This window comes from Purpureocillium lilacinum (genome assembly GCF_023168085.1).
Source record: "Purpureocillium lilacinum CBS 284.36 DNA, scaffold_1, whole genome shotgun sequence".
NCBI lineage: Eukaryota > Fungi > Ascomycota > Sordariomycetes > Hypocreales > Ophiocordycipitaceae > Purpureocillium > Purpureocillium lilacinum.
This window is the reverse complement of record NW_027072111.1, coordinates 5,381,150-5,399,651: the sequence shown is the minus strand read 5'-3', so window position 1 is coordinate 5,399,651 and position 18,502 is coordinate 5,381,150. Positions and strand designations below refer to the sequence as shown.

The window sequence follows — 18,502 nt, the reverse complement described above, 5'->3', positions numbered from 1 at the left end:
TTGCTTCTCTAGGCAGGCCGGGGGCTGGGGCGGGACTGCGGCGCCGATGCTGCGCTCTAGAGGACACGGCAAAGTAGATGTGGCGGATGAGGTGCGTGACCGGGAGAGAGCGCGGGATCGAGAAGCAGTCGGGCTTGGTAAACAGGCCTCGTGTGAGTATCGGTATCAGGGGGGGGGGGGGGGCGTCCAGGACTGTTCGGGGCGTGGCAGGGTGTGCCAGCGCACAAGATGTTGCGAGAATGGAGTGAGTGTCTCGTGGCGACAGAGTTGCGTTGGAGATGCGGAACTTGAGACTGTGGTTGCCGCGGTGGAGCTACGCGCAAAGGGCAGTGGCTACCCTATAGGTGGATAAAGGTGAACTGCACGCGCGTTTCTGAGACCACAGCTGTGATGAGAGCAACGGACGCAGAATTTTGATGGTTTGAAGACGAAATCTTGTCCGGGATTCGAAGACGAGCCGACCGGGCAGTGCCCGTGTAATAATGCACGAGGTAGCACAGCGCGTGAGCTCAGCCTGCAGGAACCCCAGTCCACGTGCTCTGGTGCCGACAACCCATGCATGTAGTTCGTGGTGCGTCGCTGAGCGGGCGCTTAGAGCAGCTCACCAACCGTCACATCACGTCACATCACATTACGCCTGCTCTACCGCGACTTACGGAGCCAGATCCCCGCATCGTAGAGACGGGTGACTCGCAAGGACGTCGGTACCAACAAACATCACCCGCAGCGCGTCTGCTAGCAAGAAGTCACCATGGCTGGCTTCGGCGCTGCAGTGGAGTCGCTCGTTGAGACGTACACGCGATGCCTCAGACTCCTCGAGAAGCTGCACCTTGGGGGCGGCGACGAACAGAGCGCCCACGAGCAAAAGGCACGCCTCGGCAGCCAGGTGCGCTCTGATAGGTCCCTGATCAGGCGCACGTACCGGTCAAAGCTCTCGCGTCGAGGGAGCGCGTTCGAAGTGGGCGACGGTGAGTGTACTGTACAAGATGCACACAGCCCCAACAAGATCCGTCTTTGACGAGTTCGTCCCAACGCAGCGCCGGCGACTTCGTCGCTGAAGAGGGTAGCTAGGAAGCTCAGAGCAGCACTCACCGCGGCCATTGCCCTGCTCGCCCGCGACAGAGCCAGACCAAAGTCGCTCGACTATGCGTCACTCACGACAGTTTCGACCGACACCCGCAGAGATGCCCTTCGAACGATGACGAGCCTATCTGCGCGTCTGTCGTTACCAAAGGGCGACGTCGGATCACGCGCGAGCAGGGGCACCACGTCTTCAACAAGCAAAGGCTCTCGCCGGACTCGCCGGGGCGAAGGCGCGTCGTCGTCGCCGTCGGGCAAATCGAGGAGTAGGGAAAAGGTCGGACGGCCGCGCCAGAGCAGAGACCACCAGCGCGAGGCTCACCAACACTGCCTCGCAAGAGAAAAGAAGCGCAAACAAGGCAGCAAAAGGTTCTCGTCGACGACTTTTTCGTCGCAAAGCACCAAGCTCGGGGAGATCAGACCGAGACGCCGGGGAGGCGGCGAGCACGGCGACTCCTGGGGCTATCACGCTGAAGTGACATATCCTCTGCCATATCCATGGGTCGATGCGGTTGAGGCGCCTGGCAACGACAAGAGGAGCAAGGGACGCTTCTGGGGCCTATTTGGACGGAGATGAAGAAGAAAAAAAAAATCACTGGCAGTTGAGGATCTGAGGAGTAATGTCACGCCCAGACTGGTGTCGATGCCCTCTTGTGGATGTAGTGCTGAAGTCCTGCACTACCTAGGTACCTTGGCTGATGAGGCCGGGTGATGGGAGGCACCTGGGCGCACCGCACCGGTCGTGGCCTGGGAAGCCCTACCTAGAGGACGGGAGCCTTAACGCTGGAAGTCCCCGGTACAGCCCTCCAACTAGCTGTCGGCGACCGGGCTGCGAGGAGCCTCAAAGACAGCCCGCCCGAGCCTCTGACGCAGCGCCGGGCGCACAGGATCGGGCCACCTAAAGCAAGTACTCGCTACCTAGCAAGCCTAGGTAGGTACGTACCCACTTTGCCCCCCCTCCAAAAAATATCCCCACACAGGCTGTTGCCAGATGAGAAGCCTCAATCCGCCCGTCATCCACGAACAAACCACCGCACACTCACGCGCACGCACTCGGCAGGCCACGATCCCCTCCCCTCGCCACGCCTGCCAGGCCTACCCGATAAACGGCAGCGTCGGCTTCCACCGCGGCGAGACGGCACAAACACCCTCTCACGGCCCTCCCGCCTACGTCGGCCATCTCCCGCAATGCCTCAAGACCCCGCGACTATCCTCGCCGCCGTTTTGCGCGCTGCAACAATCGACGACCATGAAGAGGTGCTCAAGGCCGCCAATGCTGCCATCAAGGCCAACCGCGCCGACGAGGACGCCCAACACACCCGTGTAGTTGCCCTGCTCAAGCTCGACCGATTCGACGACGCCGTCCGAGCCATATCCGAAGGCGGAGTCAAGATCGAGTCTCGATGCGCCCTCGAGAAGGCGTACGCCCTCTACAAGCTTGGCCAGCTCGACGAAGCCGCCGCCCACCTCAAATCCTTCGGCCTGGGGAAGCGCAGCTTCAGCCATGTCGCCTCGCAGGTTGCTTACCGCGCCGAGAGATTCGGCGAGGCCGAGCTCATCTACAGGCGGCTGCTCACCGACGGTGATGCATCTCAGGAGGAAAACGACCTCCAAATCAACCTGAGGGCGACATTGGCCCAGGCTGAGTGGCAGGGAACCTCGACTGCCGCCAGCTCGACTACCGACCCCGCACAGGACACCTTTGAGCTGTGCTATAATGTTGCGTGCTCGCACATTGCCAAGGGATCTCTCGAAACGGCCGCAACCTTGCTCCAGCGCGCCGCCAAGCTGTGCGATGCGTCCGAGGACTTGACCGAAGACGACAAGAAGGCTGAGTTGAAGCCCATTCTTGCCCAGCAGGCATACGTCCACGCCAAGCTTGGAAACACCCAGCGGGCATTGGACCTGTACCGGTCGCTGGACGTCGATGAGTGAGTCTTGTTTCCTGCCTCGGGGCGCCACAAGCGCTCTGTATTTCATTAGCATCCGTTCCCTAACAAATTTCAGTGATGCGGATCCCGACTTTGTCATTGTGGCACAAAACAACAAGTCTGCGCTGGAGGCGAGGCCGTCCAACCCATACCTTCTCCAACGCCAAGCTGCTACGTGGATGTCCGGCGCTACCAACGCCAAACTATTCAGTTATCAATCCGGCGTACTGGCCAGGAATCAGTCTGTCGTTGACATCCTGGCGCAAAAGAGCGACGGAGTGCGAGAAAGGACACGCAAGATACTGGACCAAGCGCACCAGCCTACGACACGACAGGACGTCAACTCTACTGCAGCCATCAATGCCGCAGCCGAGACCCAGGGTGTTCCCGACAAGGAGGTTCTCCGAGAACTGGCGTCCCTATCCAAGAGACACCCAAACAACGTTGGTCTCGTGCTCATCACGGTCCAACTGCACCTGAAGCGCAAGAACCACGGCGCAGCGTTGTCGGCGTTAGAGTCTTTCTTCGTTCGACTCAACCAGAGCGACGACGACCAGGATCGAGAAGTCCGGTTCAGTCCTGGTCTGGTTGCCCTGGCAGTGTCCCTTATGCGCGCCCAAGGCAGGGACGCTTCTGCCAAGTCAGAGCTGGTCAAGGCCGCCACATACTGGCGAGATCGCCCTGTTGGCGCGTCATCTTCGCTTCTAAGAGAAGCTGGTGTGGAACTATCCAAGTCATCTAATGCGGACGACCTGTCGCTCGCCGCTGCAGCCTTCCAGAGACTCTACATGGAGAACAAAGACCACCCCGTGGTCACAGCCGGTTTGGTCGCCTCTTTGGCTGCATCTGATGTAGCCAAGGTCGAACGCTACGCCGCTGAACTGCCCCCAGTCGAGACCCTCGTCGACGGGATAGATACCGAAGCGCTCGTCCGAGCTGGGGTTGCAGGGGCTTCCAGCACCGCCGCGCCCGTCAAGAAGAGACCAGCGACGGAGGAAGCTGGCGACGAAAAGGCGGCCAAGAGGCGCCGAAGGAGGAGGCTCCCCAAGAACTACGTCGAAGGCAAGGCTCCCGATCCGGAGCGATGGCTGCCCCTCCGAGACCGCTCGTCATACCGGCCCAAAGGCAAAAAGGGAAAGAAGAAGGCTGGTGAGTCAACGCAGGGCGGAATAGTCAAGGAGGAGGAGACGCTGGACCTCGTTGGTGGGGGCGGTGTCAAGGTGGAGAAGGCGTCTGCTTCAAACCCATCCAAGAAGAAGAAGAAGGGCAAGAAATAGACAGGACCAGATAGTCACAATGCATGCCCGCTGGATGGTGAAGAAGTGCTGACACCAAGTTCCTGCATGCTTCACATCGCGGATGAAGTCGAGTCCCTGTTGCCAATAACACCCATGCCATAGCATATTCTACGTGCAGGATGTTATCGGAAGCAGGAGCATATGCCTGGCTAGACAAAATCTTGGAGAGCCTGGCCTGCTCGAGGAACAAAGGTGTCTTGAAATCAGCCGCGGCTACGGCCGCTTTCGCAGCGTATTTCATATACGCAGAGTCTCGAGCATCAAAGTAGGCAAAGCAACACCATAAGCCACGGAGAACCTTGCTCAAATCTCAAATCAACGCCCAGCCAGGGCGACTTTTACGTTACAGGACAGGGCTCTAAATAACGGGTGCTGCTGCTCCTCTTGCCCGGCCGCTGTGCGAGCGAGCAGTCTATCACAGAACGTTACCGTAAATTCGTAAAACTTTGCCTCCGAACTTGACGGAAGACGTCGGCCATTCTGGCGCGACATGGAGTGGACTCGCTCCCTCATAAAACGCCTCGCGCCCTCTTGGGTTTGCAGCATACCTGACCCCTCGCAGCGACTGAATCTACATCCATTTTGTGACATGATTTCAGATTTGTCAGTCTTCGCCCCTTACTCACTACATATGGTCCCTCACGCTGTCATTATCTCTGCCGGCAAGCTCGAGCGACGGCCTGAGCTGGTCGGTGGACCGACTTCATCGCTACCAACATGCTTGTCGCCTTTTGAGTCACGGGCTGTTGTGGCTTGTTGGCCCGACCTTTCGTTCTTCTTGGCGCCATCTTCGTCTTCCTCGCCTTCCGATTCCGAAGCCGTCTCGATCAGGGGAAGCGGCGATCGACGTCCGTCCGAGAAGCTCACGGCAGCCTCGCTTTCGCCATCAGATGGCACAGCTAGTCTCCCGCCCGCGGAAACGCTTCTAGCTGCCTGCGCAGAGGAGTACTTGCGATGGAGCTCCCTGAAGCTCCGTGCCGTGGTAGTGCTGACGCTGGCGACGGATTCCCGTCGGCCGTTCGACTCGTTCGACTCCGACGGTGTCTCCGGTGCGGAGTGATAGGCATCTTCGTGCTCCTCATCGAAGGAAGTCGGCGACACTACGTGTTCTTGTTGCTGGGGCTGCTGCTGCTGCTGCTGCTTTCGAGCGAGAATCTTTTCGTCTTGTGTCATGCTCTGGATCTCGGTCCCAATATTGATGACAGATGCCTTCTTGCCGTGCACGACGAAACTTCCGGTCCCGCGGGACAGTATGACTTCTTGCGGGGTATCCTCTGACGAGACACCAGGCGCAGGTTCCCTGCCTCTCCGACTGCGATGATGGGAAAGGTGGCCTGCGCTATCCCTAAGTGTGCGCTGGAGGCTCCGCCTGATCTTGCTCCTCTCGAGCCGGTCGCGCTCAGCAGGAGCGACGTGTTCGGCGCTCTCTGCCGAGGTGGAGATGGTGGCCTTGTCCACGGATCCCCTTGCATTTCTGGCCTCCCACAGTCCAGCTTGCTTCAAGAAGTCGCGCTCACTAGCATCGACATCGTCGTGGTTGGACTCGGCATTGTTGGATGCTGTGGAGTCCCCTCCTTCGCGAGACAGAGGACGTAATGATTGGGGGTTGGAAGCTGGGGGTTGGATGGGCGAGGCGGCAATGCTCGAAATGGATCCATGACGCGGACTCTTCATGTCGGGCATAGCATGGCCAACCTCTCGCGATGGCGGACGGTGTTTCGTGCTAGCCTGCGGTGTCGTCTGCAACGAGTCTCCGCCAGCTTCCTCTCCTGCTGCAGCGGCGCTGAGGGTGGGCGCGAGACTCGAGTCTGTGGGCGTCTGTGGGCTTCTATCGGTGGAGGTTTGCCTCTTTGCCTGTGACTCCAGCCGAGTAGACATCGGTCGCGGCGTCGGAGACGAAGCAGTCTCGGGATCTGTGTGAATTTTAGACGGCGACGTCGCCGCAGTCGATGCAGTTGCTGGCCGGTCGTCTGCGAGGTCTTGGACCAGGATGTCTCGATGGCACTTCTCCCTCCAGATCTCCATCCTCGTCCACTTCAGTTGGGCTGACTGGCGTGCGGCGGCCGACAGAAGCTGCTCTCTGGTCCTGGGCTGGATCGGAGCTAGTATCTGCAAATGACGGGCGTTTCGAAGTTGCTCGTCCAATTGCTTTTGAGCATCCTCCACTTTGTGCTCTGCTTCTGTAATCTTTTGCTGCATTCCGTCTCGTCGAGCCGTCTGAATGTCCTCTGCCATCTTGTGGTCAATCTTCCCTCGCGCGATCGACACAGGACCGGTCGGCGTCTGTACGAGCTGGGTGGCGTCAGAGCTGTCGAGACGTCGAATGCCCCGTCGGCCCTGGCCATCGTAGTTGCCTCCGACAACACCGCGCATCCGGATTCCAGACGTTCTGAATGCGGCGGCGTAGTTGAGTTTGGCCAGCCAGTCGTTCCGCTCTTCCTCAGTGTCTGCGAGGAGGACCTCGTCGAGCCCACCTTGCCGAACGTAAACAAAGGCGTTCTTGTGCTTCTTGTAGGTGGAATCCATCAACGCAACAGCACCGTGGGTAGACATCAACGCATCTGGCTTGAACTCCTCCAGCGGTGGCTTGAAGATTATGGGAATGCCGTCGTTGCCAACCTTGACGTGGTGTTCGTACTGATGCATCAGGTTCTTAACCCAGCTCGTGTTGCGGAAGAAGTACAGCTGAGCGCCCGTGAGGATGGCTCCCCATTCCTGCCACGGGGAACGGGTCTTTCTCTTCTTGGAGTCCTTGCGCCACAGCAAGCCCACCTTGGTTATCTTGATGTCCACAATGCCGGGATGAGCGTCCTCCGGGTTTGTGGCCGTCTTTTCCGACATGAATGCGTCGGGTCGAGAGCGGGCCGAGACGATCTGCAGCACGCCCGTCTTGAAAAAGGTATTCTGCAAATCTTTGAGGTTGAGGCAGGTTGCCGTGCCGAGATAGTTGTAGTGGTCGTCTAGGTGCATCGCGTCCTTGAGGTTTGGTCGCAGAGCATCGAGGTTACCATCCAGTATCAGCGTATAAGGGTCTATGGGTTCTTTGGCAGCGCGCTTTGCAGCATCTCCGGGGTTCCCCGGGAGGAGCTGCTTCTTCTTGGTCTTGCTCGAGGTGACACGCTCTTGGCTCAGGTCGAGATCATCTTCCACGTGAATAAAAGGCGTGTATGATATGTTGTCGTAGAAACATTCCAGGATGTCATCAAAAATGCCCTCGCCGCGCGTGTTCTTTAGGTAGTCCGACTTCTGCATCTTGTGCTTATTGTTCTTGTTGAAGACATCCGTGTGAAGGATAAGGAGCGAGAACGCAATGAAGTACGCTTGATCGGGGGAGTTGTAGATACCGGGGTTGCACTCATGGTACCGGTTCGCAAATGCCTGCAAGCAACGATCTATCTGCTGCGTTTCTTTGGGGAGCTCGGCTTCCATTAGCAACTTGCGGATTGCCATATCCATTGGATCTCCGAAGAAACCGAAGCTGCGCATATAGCTTCTCAGGACGGCGGCGGAGAACGGGTCAGTACCCTTTGACAAGGCTGAGGCAATAACCCTCCGACTAACAGTGTCCTCGAGACGGGTAAGATATTTGGCTGGCGACTCGTCCTCGAGTCTTTCAGGCAGCACAACTGAGCTTCTAGACAGTTGAAGAGAGTTGCTCTTGGATGTGATGGAGCCTGGGGTTACAGGAGTCAGGGACCCCTGTCGACTCAGCTCAGAATTCTGTCGTATGCGGCTCAAGCCAAGTAGATCTCCGAAACTTTTGCGACCTGTTGAAGTTGACGTCCGTGTGGTAGGGGGAAGAAGATGGTCGTCAGTCGAGTTCCGGCCCACGGAGCTCATGGTAGACGACCTGCCTCGTAGCAAGGTAGCTCGGGTCGGAGAGGAGTGGCCCGAGTGAGGGTCGTTCCCTCGAGGAAACAGGCTGGTGGCGGAAGATGCCTGAGCCCCTGAGCCATCTGCGCACCTATCAGTGTGAGCGCGCGGCGTGGTTGCGCTCTGTGCCGAGGCCGGACGAGGAGTCGAGCCGACCCCGAGGGAAGTCGAAGAACCAGCAGCCGAACGGGAAGAGTTCTGTTGTAAATGTGCGAAGGGGAAAAGCGGCTCGGGGGCCTTCTTCGTCCTGCGAAGCTTAAAGAAGGGGATGGATGGCTGCGACCTCTTGGGCGTGGTACTCGGGCTCGGGTGAGATATGCGATCAGTTGAGCTTGCGTCGGACCTCGACGACTCCGATTGGCGATGGTTAATTGTGGTGAGCGATGTGCCATTTGAGGCAGATATCGACTGCACCGACGGCCGGGGGGACGCAGGCTCGTCCAATGTAGCCAGCGACGGTCTGCCCCTGTCGTCCGTGAACGATTTCCTGAGAGAAGCCCCTGGCGTCTTGTGGCCATCACGTTGAACGTCATTAGACCGTCGAAATTTGGCCGCCAGATTCATGCGGGAGGACATCTTCTTCGGGCCTGTGATGTCGTTGGTCGGTGCAGTCGTGATGATGGCGGGAGCTAAGGGGCGCGCGTGTTAGCGTCACAAGTTCCCCAAAGCCGGCAGGCGCGTAGCCAGCCAGAAGAGAGGGTGCGGGGGAGGGGGCCATACGTCGAGGCAAGGGTGGAGGGTTCTCGGCCTGCTGCTTTGCCCTGAGGGAAAGCTGAGAGTCGGAGGCATTGCGGAAGCGCAAGACAGAGAAGCGTTTGTGTCTGCTAAGCTCGGGCTGCGGACTTGGGGGGGTATCGGGACGATTGGCGGTAGAGGCGGACTCGTGGCTCGGGTTGCGGGACAGGGAGGCGCTAGCATCATCGATGGCCGATTGTGTTGTGTGTTTCTTTTGCTTCGGAGCTTGCGTGGGATTGCTTTCGCAGGCGTCTAGTGCGGGCACGGCGACGGGGGCGACGGCATCACGGCGGGCAGCGTCGGTATCAGTGTCGTCGGAAGCGCTGGGTACGGCGGCGGCGGTGTGGCGTCGCATGTCGGTCTCGCTGGCCATGTTTGCTCGACGGCGAAGAAAAGGCATCTTGGCGGGCGATGGTCATGGCACGCGTCGGCGAAGGGCCGCGTGGATATGCGTGGCGGCGGGATGGATGGATGCACACGTTGGCGACGGCCGGCAGCGGCGGCAGCCGCGAGTGTGGCCGGTCCACGATGCTCGCAGTCGACGAGCGTGCCCTGGCCCGGAGAGGCGAGGTTCGGAGGGAGGCGATGGGATAACGGAACGAGGGACGGGATCCGGGACGGCCACGAGCCGGATAGCCTCCTAGTCGCGGACCATTACCATTTGCGAGGCAGAGTTGACGGTGCGTGCTGGAAAACGCAGACTCGACGACGACGGGGCTGAAGCAGACCCAATAGCTTCCGTGTTCGTACTTGTACGGCGCAGCGCCTTCGGTGTGTGCCCAGTGGATGGCAGTGTAGTGTCTGGTCGGGGTGCGTGTCGGTCGGTCTTTTGCAAACAAGGGTGTGGGCGTGAGGACTGGAAGGATGGGCCGGGTGGTTGGCACGAGTTGAGGTCGAGCAGGTAATACATGCAAGGAAGGCAAGCCAAGGCACGTACAAGTACAGTAGGCTGCCCGACCCCTGGCTGGAGAGCGCTGCCCGCGGGCACCCAACGTGCCAACGTCCGGGTCCCAGCCAGCGTCCTCACGCTGTCTGCGCGGGCTAAGCGGCGGCGGGGCGGTCGGTCCACGGGTCCACGGGTCTTTGCAGCTGGGGTGGAGTGCTCCAGGCTGGACGGCCAGGGGGGTGGCGGGCGGGTCGGGCCCAGGGGCGAACCTGGAAAGCTTCCAGCAGCAGGGACGAGGAGTATTCCACAGCGCCGTTGACCCTGTGCACTGCTGCGCAAGGGTCCGGGTGCCTCATCGGAGGAAAGGAAATTGTCTTTGCGACGCTGCAGAGGCACGCCTCATGCTTGTGCCTTTTCAATCAAAAACCTCTTCACAGCTGGCGGTCGTGCTTTTTTTTCGTCCTGGACCGTGACAGATGATTGGGAGCGAAGGGCGGTTCGGACTTCGACAGGTTCCTAGCGGCCGCTGACAGGTGGGCTGACACCTCCAGGTTCCAAGGCTGACTCTCGAGGGCATGAGATCCCGCCCTCGTCAGGGCGGTGCGCCTCGTGGTTCTTGCCTCCGTCTCTCCACTGGTACTGCATCCTGCGCACTTCGTAGATACAGTAGGTACTCCAACCGGCGCTTGACCCAGGCTCGGCTCGGGGTTCAGGTAGGAACTCCAACCAGGCTCGACACGCACGGGGCTATCTTGATTGTTTGGTACCATTCATGAGATGCCAAATTGTAAAGGATGCCCTTGCTGTGCACTTGTATGGGTGGGTGTCGTGGCCATTGAACGACTTCAAGTCGCAACGACCTGGCAGCTTACCTCATGTTACCTATCCGTCCTTCCAGGCTCCAAAGCCCCTGTGGTTGCCAATGGAAGTCGCCGAACAGGGGGTCCAGGCGGCGTAGGTGGAGGCTGTGTGACGAGTGGTAAGTAGCTGCGGCACGCGCTTCAACTTCCGAGAAGGAGCACAAGCAACGGTCCATGCTAATTATGAGGCAACACCATTCCGGCGCTGCCAGTCCGCTAGGTATGGACCTGTACCTCCACGACAGTGCCTTTACCTACTAGTACTTAGGTACCTACATAATAGGTAGCTCACTGAGGTGAATGCATCCAACGGCGCGACCTGCTGCTCGCACCCACGCCGCCGCCCACACACACCAAACCCCCAACGCTTCCACGAGGCGCCTTTCCCGGTTAGGTTCCGTCGGGTCCCTCAGTCCACGGCTCCCAACCTGGAAGTCGAACGCCGCCGCCGCCGCCGCCGCCGCCGTCTCTGGAGGCCGCTTTCTCGCCTCAACATCCGTCAGTCATTCCATATCATCACACCGACGCCGACGCCGACGCCGACACTGACGCCCATCTCCATCCGCGACCCCTTCGCGTCATCGCCCTCCACGCCGGCCGACGATTGTCCCGTGCGCAGCCTCGTAACACGATGAAGGCCAAGGCGGCCGCTCTCGCGGTGTCGTCAATCGCGCTGCTGCTGCTGTCGCCCCCGGCAGCGGCAGCGGGCATCGGGTCGTATCACGGCCATCCCTCGCCGCACAGCGAGAGTCGCCACGCCCGACTGTTTCCCCTCCTCACCAAGCTTCGCGACGGCACCGTCGAGTTCTTCTTTGGCCGCCATCCGACAAAGGCCGCCAAGCCCGCCGCCGTCGTCCCCGGCTCTGTGCGCGCCAAGTATACAGACGAGCTTGTCCTGCGCTTCAACGTCAGCACCACGGACGAGGAAGCCGCCCTCGCTGACGCCGCCGCGCGACTCTTTCTCGACGTATGGGCTTTCACGCGTGACTATGTCGACATTCGTCTGCACGCCGACGAGGTCGGCCCGTTACTGGGCCTCCTTCCCACAGCCCTTCAGTCGTCTCATTCAACCCTGATACCCGACTTGGCCTCGGCTGTGTACCGGTCACTGTCGTCGTCGGTCGATCGCGCCGCGACAGAGGCCGATGGTCTTCTCTGGGCGCCAGCGGCACCACTCCACAGCGGCGACAATCTGTTCTTCCAAGACTACCAGCCGCTGCCCGTTGTCGTCCGCTGGATGCGCCTCCTCGAGGCCATGTTCCCCTCTTACGTCAAATATACTGTCATTGGCAAATCGTTTGAAGGTCGGGAAATCCCTGCGTTGCGCGTCGGGCTACCAGCAGCGCCAGACGCCAAGGAGCCTCGAAAGACCATCGTGGTTACCGGCGGCCTGCACGCGCGGGAGTGGATCTCGACGAGCACGGTCAACTATCTGGCTTGGTCTTTCATTACTTCGTTTGGCAAGGAGCGCATGATCACCAAGCTCCTGGAACATTACGACATTGTCTTCGTGCCCGCCGTCAACCCAGATGGGGTCGAGTACACGTGGCAGGTCGATCGCCTTTGGCGCAAGTCCCGCCAGGAGACCAGCATCCGCTTCTGTCGCGGGCTGGACCTGGATCATGCTTTCGGGTACGAGTGGGACGGGTCGCAGGCCCAAAACGACCCTTGCTCCGAGAGCTATGGCGGCGAGCAGCCATTCCAAGCTGTCGAGGCCATCCAGCTGGCTACGTGGGCGCGCAACGAGACTCTCAACAATGTGCAGTTTGTCGGCCTCCTCGACCTCCACTCGTACTCGCAGCAGGTTCTCTTTCCCTACTCATTTTCGTGCGCGATTGACCCCCCAAACCTGGAGAACCTGCAAGAGGTTGCGACGGGAATCTCCAAGGCCATACGGATATCCAACGGGGAGTCGTACTCGGTCACATCGGCGTGCGAGGGAGCAGTGGCTGCGGACGAGTCGCAACGTGACAAGTTTCGGCAACGCGTCGAATCGGGCGGCGGTTCTGCCATCGACTGGTTCTACCACGAAATGCGTGCGCATTTCAGTTATCAGATCAAGCTGCGCGATACCGGTTCCTACGGATTTCTGCTTCCCAAAGAGCAAATCATCCCGACGGGCGAGGAAATGTTCAACGCGATGAAGTACTTTGGAGACTACTTGCTGGGCAACAACGGGATCGAGAGATTCGATGGTCACGAGGCGGACAGCGGAGTCCATTTCTCCACGTCAGATCGAGGGGACGACAGCATGAGCAACCACGAACTCAGAAGGCGACGCGCACGCAGATGATGAAGGGAGCAAAACCGCACTCCCGAGACAGACCCAGCGATTGGGCCAACCAAGGCATCGTGTATGAGCAAACGAAAAGCAAATGAAGATTTGACGACTGAATTACTACCAACGGAACTATTTCCAAGATACGAAAAGCGAATTTGCCGGGCAGCGCCAGACGAATGGTCTAATTGCCGCTCATAACGAACATGGCCGAGGTGTAGGCCGCGGTGAGCTTGAGCAAAGTGTCGCACAGGAACGAGCCTACAGCACCGCTGGAATCGGCATCAGTATAAAGGGGGGAAATCAACAACGGAGGGGGCAAGGAAGGGGCTGTAACGCACATTTCGCGGCCCTTGGGACCAGCAGAGCTGGTGTAGCCGAACAGGTAGAGAACTCTCGACAGGCCCCAGCCGGCTCCAAGGACGGCAGCAGGGAAAGGGTAGCGGAGGCCGGCGACGAGCAGGGCGCCGAGGAAGGAGGTCTGGTTCTCGGTAAAGTTGGCATGGGCGCGCTGAGCTGCATTCGAGCGGCGTTAGCACGGGCAGGACGAAGGGGAGAAAGGGGACGGGCTGGCGTGTACCGCAGTTGAAGCGATAGGCGTTGGGGTCCTTGTCGGCCTGCTCGGCGGAGGCGTAGGCGTTGGGATACTTGACGCCGCTGGCCTTGCGGAACTTGCTGGTGCGGGTGACGTGGATGGTGTTGATGAAGAAGGTGGCGGTCGCGGCGGCGAGAACGAGACTGTCGGGGTCAGCGGGTTCTCATGGCATGAACGGGTAGAGGAAACGGCGAAGCCAAAGCGAAGAGGAGAGCGTCGCGTTGCGACAGACGGGTGGGCACTTTTGCGCCGTGCTTTGCGCCACCGGGTGCTTTGCGCAAGACGAACGACACAGCACCGGGTACCAGCGAATAGGTAGCTGATTGCGTCGCGACAGCGCAAAAGGTAGAATAATGACAAGGTGACACGTGGATACTGCAGCACTTACCCGTACTGGTCCGGGAGCTCGAGGATGAAAGGCATGGCTGCGATTTGACACGCGGGCAGGGCGGAGACGGGTCGGAGGCGGGTCGTCGCGACGGGGAGTCGGAGGCGAGCTGGCGATGCAACAAGGCTTTGCTTGCTTTGGGCTTGTGTATCCGTGGATGGCGAGCGACGATGGATGGAGAGACTTGGGGAGTAGTTGAAGAAGAAGTCGAGGCGCGCGGGAGCACTTGGTAGTTGTACAAATATGTACGCAAGGTACTGTACGCAAGGTACTGTACGGCAAGTGGGCAACAAACGTTTTGGGGGGGGGGGGGGGGATCCGGTTCGGTCGACGATGTCCGGGGCGCGGTTTCACCCTGCTCTGCGCCGGACCTCCACTGATGGACGGGGCCGCGCCAGCGCGCCAAAGCTACCTACTCCCTTCCAGGTTGGTAGGTAGCTGCTAACTCTCGTCGCTCAATCCACCGCGAGCGGACTTTTGGCGCCTTGCTGGTGCTGCTTCATGATGGCGCCCGCCGCCGGTCAATTGGTGTCTCACGGAGTTGCCAATTCAAAAAAGCCATGTTGTCCTCCCCTTGCTGCTGCCAGCAAGTGCGTCACCCTGGTCGCAGCCTTGATGCATGCCATGCAGGGCCTGGCGACGGCCCGGGATTCGCCTCGCCATTGCCCTTGGACCCCGACGCGTGCCGCCACTCGAGCGCCGCCGATCGAGGAGGGATGGAGGGCAGCGCTTGGCATGGCATGGCGTGGCATGGCATGGCAGGCAGGCGACTGCTTGGGCGGGACAGGTACCTGCGGAGAAGGCGGAGAATACGCGACGACAAATGTGCGGCCCCTCCCAAGTTCCCGCCCGCAGGCCCCCCTTTTCGATGGAGATGAAATGACACGCACCGACGACCCACGGCCAGCAACTACCTCAATCCAGTCTCCTCGGACCAGCTGCCTGTCGAGCTGGCGCAGTGGGGGGCGGACGGGCGCCCCCAGAGTTTTGGTTTCTACGGAGCGCGTTGTTATGTGTTTGTTGTTGGGCAGTTGTCGACAGCAGCCGCCCATGCCCGACATCATCGTCATCATCATCATCGTCATCATCATCGGCGCTCTCGGCGGCCACACACCTCCTCCGGGTCGTCGGCGTGCATCGCTCGCAGCAGCCACCGGCACGACCCCACGCAGACCGGCATCCTCAGTGTTGGCCCGCAAGCCCCCGGTGTTGACTACGTAGTACATTCGCGCACCTTTTGCCAGGCACCAACTCCGCTGACGAAACGAACCCAGCGAGCACCGGGGGGGCAGCTTCCACTCCCTGGCCCGCGGCGGGACGTTTGGGCTGCCGGTCGGGCAGTCGGGTCCCTCCGACGGGCGTGGCGTTTTGCCAGGCGGCACGGGTTTCGGAACTCGCACCACGGCTAACGCGACGACTGCTGGTGGACGCGGCTCGACGGCCTCACCAGTGCTTTGATGTCTTCTAACCATGCATTGGTCGTGACGTCGTATTGGTACTGCTACAGGAAACCCCCGTCTTTCACGGCCGCCGCCCGGGCGTAAGCGTCCTGGGCGTCATCATGGCCCACGGCGCCGAGCAAGCACTTGCGCCCGGCCACACGACGGCAGCAAGAGGAAACGCGTCCAGCCCGCCCGTCGCCTCGACGTACTTCCAGGTTATTAGCCCGTGCACCTCTCCTCGGGCGGCCGCCACACCAGCCCCAGGCCCTCAAAGACCCGCTTCTCGGCCGTCTCCATGTCCGGCGCCGGCTCCGCGGGGCCGGAGCCTCCGCGCCGGCGGCTCTCGAGGTCCATCCACTCGCCGTCGGCGCGCCTCCGGATCCCGCTGCTGTCAAACTTGAGGCCCCTCTCCCGCTTGCAGTACCGCCGCAGGTCGCGCTGGAACGTCGTGCCCCCGCTCCACCCCAGCAGTGCGCAGCCCACCGTCTTCCACGGGCTGACGATGATGTCCACGCGCCGGTGCGGCGGCGGCGGCTCCGTGCCCCCCTCGCCGTTGGCCTTCAGGCGCGCCACGTCCTGCCACACGACCATGGCCTTGTCGAGCGTGTCGAATCCTCCTCCGCGCCCTGCCGCCTGCCCTTGCCACGGCAGCGGGAGTTGGCCGCGCTCGCTGTTTCTCGTCCACAGGCTGAGCGTGTGCGTGATGAAATTGTCCTCCATGCTCCGGACGATCTTGTCCACCGCGTTGAGCGTCTTCTCCTCGTCCCGATGGCTGATGACCACGTCCACGTCGCCGCTCTGTTTCTTGCCCCGCCTGTACCCGCCCACAATCGCCAGTTCGAACCCGGCATCGATCTGCCTCGCGTGCGACAGGATCACGCCTGCAATAGTCTCGACTTCCTGCCGCGGGATCTTGAGGAGCAGCTCGTCGTAAAACTTGACCCCTATCTGCTGCACCCTGCTCAGTGAGTCCCAGCCGTACGTGATGATGTCGTCCAGGTCTCTCCACCCTGTGTCCGGTCAGCGCCTTGGTGTGTTCCCCTTTCCGCAACGCACCCATCCCCGGAGACAAGCCTCGAACCTTTGCGGTAGAATTCGCGGGCGGTGGTATCACCCACGCCCCAGATGTCGTAAAAGAGTTTGAGAACGGTCAGTCTGGGGTCCAAGGCCGCGTCGGCCGTTTCCTTGGTCTGCCCAGTCTGCCGCCACTCCCCGTACAGTCCGGCGAACTTAGCACCGCACCCGGGCAGCCTCTCAATTTCTGCAGTCCGCGTGCGCGCGTCTCAGCTTAGGGGCGCTGCGAGAGCGGCATCGGGTTTCCGCGGCATGGCGCTTACCTTGCGGGACCTGGAGCTCATAGGGATAGGCGGCCAGTGTGGCAACGGCTGTCGAGTACGCGCGAACGCCAATCTGGTCGCCCTGGAGCAGGCGTAGGGTCCGGATGTTTTTCAGCTCCTCTATAAAGGGCCCATTGAGTGAGTTGAAGGGTGTTGGGCGCTGACACGAGTATGTCGAGTGCAGGTAGTCAGGTATCGGCGGTAGCGGGACGTCGTGCTCGGACGTCGTCTGACGGACGAGAGACGGCGGATTGTGCGGATGGCCATGGCTGCTGGGAGGTCGCCCTCCGCCTGCTGCTCTTTGATCCCCGGCGGCGCGTCTGAGGATGTCCTTGGTCGCGGCTGCGGGCGATGGCCTCGGGGACTTTACCGTCGTCGTCGCCGTCGCCGTCTTGCGTTGTCCTCCGACAGACGCGAGCTTGCGCCCTCGGTAGACCATGTAACTGTCCTTTGGTAGCAAACGATTCTGCTTCACACTGTCTTCGAACCACGCGAGCCGCAGCACGTAAATGATTTCACCCTGGGCTTTGCCGCCGTGGCTGCGGCTCGGTTGGCCATGCGACACGGACAGCTTGCGCCGCTTGGGACTCGGCTCGCCATGCTGGGCGTGAGCCGTAGCACCAGCAGCGCCACTCGTCTCTGGAAACGGCTCTGAAGCTATGGCCCGTCCTGTGCCGTCGCCGTCGCCGTCGCCAGCCCCTGCGTCCTCGACCGTCTCCGTGTCAACCTTGAGCCGTCTCAGCTCAAACCGGGCGCGCTGGGTCCGCGATATGTTGCCGAGGACCACCTGGGCCTCGTGGATGTCGTACGTCAGGGAGGGTATGCTGGCCTCTAGGCGGTGGAGGTCGTCGGGCTGCAGGTGAGTGGGGAGGAGGAATATCGGCGGGAAGTCGAGAGGCATCCTTGCGGGCGGCGAAGTTCACGCCGTGAGGTGGTGACCGAAGCGGGGCCGTTGACGCGTGCCGAGAAGGCAGCTGCGCAGCGGCCTCATGTCTGGGGTCGGAAACAGAGGATGGGGGGCGAGTTCCGAGCCGGCGGCGCCCAGGTCGATTTCGCGAGTCGCGACGATGGACCTGACCGCGCGGGCTCGAGACAGCCAACCTGCGTTGGCGAATGGCCTAAGCGCCCACAATGTCCTCTGGGCTCAATCGAGGCCGTGTGGCGATGGGCTTTCGGTGAGGCCAGGTTACGTAGTCGAGTGCAGGGTCGAGGCTATTCGGAGGCTGAGGAATTTGGTTCGCGAGAGCAGATTTGGCCCGACGACGTTTCGGCGTGTGGACACTGTCATCCGGACGCCTTACGGACCGGACAGTGCCAGGTGGTGCTGTGTGACAACAGCGAGGCATGGGGTCTTGCCCTCTGTGCCGTTCAGTACGAAGTACGAGAAGGTTGCCAACGTGCGTTTGCTAGTAGCGGCCGGTCTTGACGGTGGCGCCTCCATCGTTCGTCATTCACCGTCACGTCGCACGAATTACGAGGCGCGTCTGGTCAGCACCTCCCTCGCAACCCGTCCGCCGAACGGGGCCACAGCCAGGCAGACGTTTGCCGTCAATCGTAGGTATGGCTGTATTTGCGACGCGGCAAAGGGCCGGCCGCCCCCAAGGGTTATCCAAAATGTACAGCTCCTCTGTACCCGACATACCGCGACACTTGGCCATGTGGCAGATTGATTCTATCTCAAGGACCTCCTCCAAAGGCCGGTCGACGAGCACCACGTTCTCGTCTGAAGGACGGCAAGAAGACACAGCCGATGCGCCAAACCAGAGCCGAGCGGTGTCGTGAATCCTCCTTGATCGAGG

At 60.7% G+C, this 18,502-nt stretch overlaps 5 protein-coding genes across 5 annotated transcripts; 2 read left to right on the top strand and 3 right to left on the bottom strand.

Annotated features, from left to right (window-relative positions):
* Positions 1-2,268: 2,268 nt before the first annotated feature.
* PLICBS_001272 (signal recognition particle core component) lies at positions 2,269-4,288 on the top strand (the record flags this gene model as incomplete). The annotated part of the gene is made up of 2 exons (XM_018317674.1): positions 2,269-3,011; positions 3,088-4,288. The coding sequence occupies 2 exons, from the start codon at positions 2,269-2,271 to the stop codon at positions 4,286-4,288; spliced, it is 1,944 nt and encodes a 647-aa protein (XP_018183199.1).
* Positions 4,289-4,948: 660 nt separating this feature from the next.
* On the bottom strand, positions 4,949-9,290 carry PLICBS_001271 (uncharacterized protein; the record flags this gene model as incomplete). Its single annotated transcript, XM_065599778.1, has 2 exons — positions 4,949-8,811; positions 8,903-9,290. 2 exons carry the CDS (start codon positions 9,288-9,290, stop codon positions 4,949-4,951), a joined length of 4,251 nt encoding a protein of 1,416 aa, XP_065455850.1.
* Positions 9,291-11,294: 2,004 nt separating this feature from the next.
* On the top strand, positions 11,295-12,956 carry PLICBS_001270 (putative metallocarboxypeptidase ecm14; the record flags this gene model as incomplete). The annotated part of the gene is made up of 1 exon (XM_018317676.1): positions 11,295-12,956. The coding sequence occupies one exon, from the start codon at positions 11,295-11,297 to the stop codon at positions 12,954-12,956; it is 1,662 nt and encodes a 553-aa protein (XP_018183201.1).
* Positions 12,957-13,125: 169 nt separating this feature from the next.
* On the bottom strand, positions 13,126-13,959 carry PLICBS_001269 (uncharacterized protein; the record flags this gene model as incomplete). The annotated part of the gene is made up of 4 exons (XM_018317677.1): positions 13,126-13,213; positions 13,283-13,457; positions 13,522-13,679; positions 13,925-13,959. The coding sequence occupies 4 exons, from the start codon at positions 13,957-13,959 to the stop codon at positions 13,126-13,128; spliced, it is 456 nt and encodes a 151-aa protein (XP_018183202.1).
* A 1,626-nt stretch (positions 13,960-15,585) lies between these two features.
* PLICBS_001268 (uncharacterized protein) lies at positions 15,586-17,604 on the bottom strand (the record flags this gene model as incomplete). Its single annotated transcript, XM_018317678.1, has 3 exons — positions 15,586-16,376; positions 16,448-16,627; positions 16,704-17,604. 3 exons carry the CDS (start codon positions 17,602-17,604, stop codon positions 15,586-15,588), a joined length of 1,872 nt encoding a protein of 623 aa, XP_018183203.1.
* Positions 17,605-18,502: the final 898 nt, after the last annotated feature.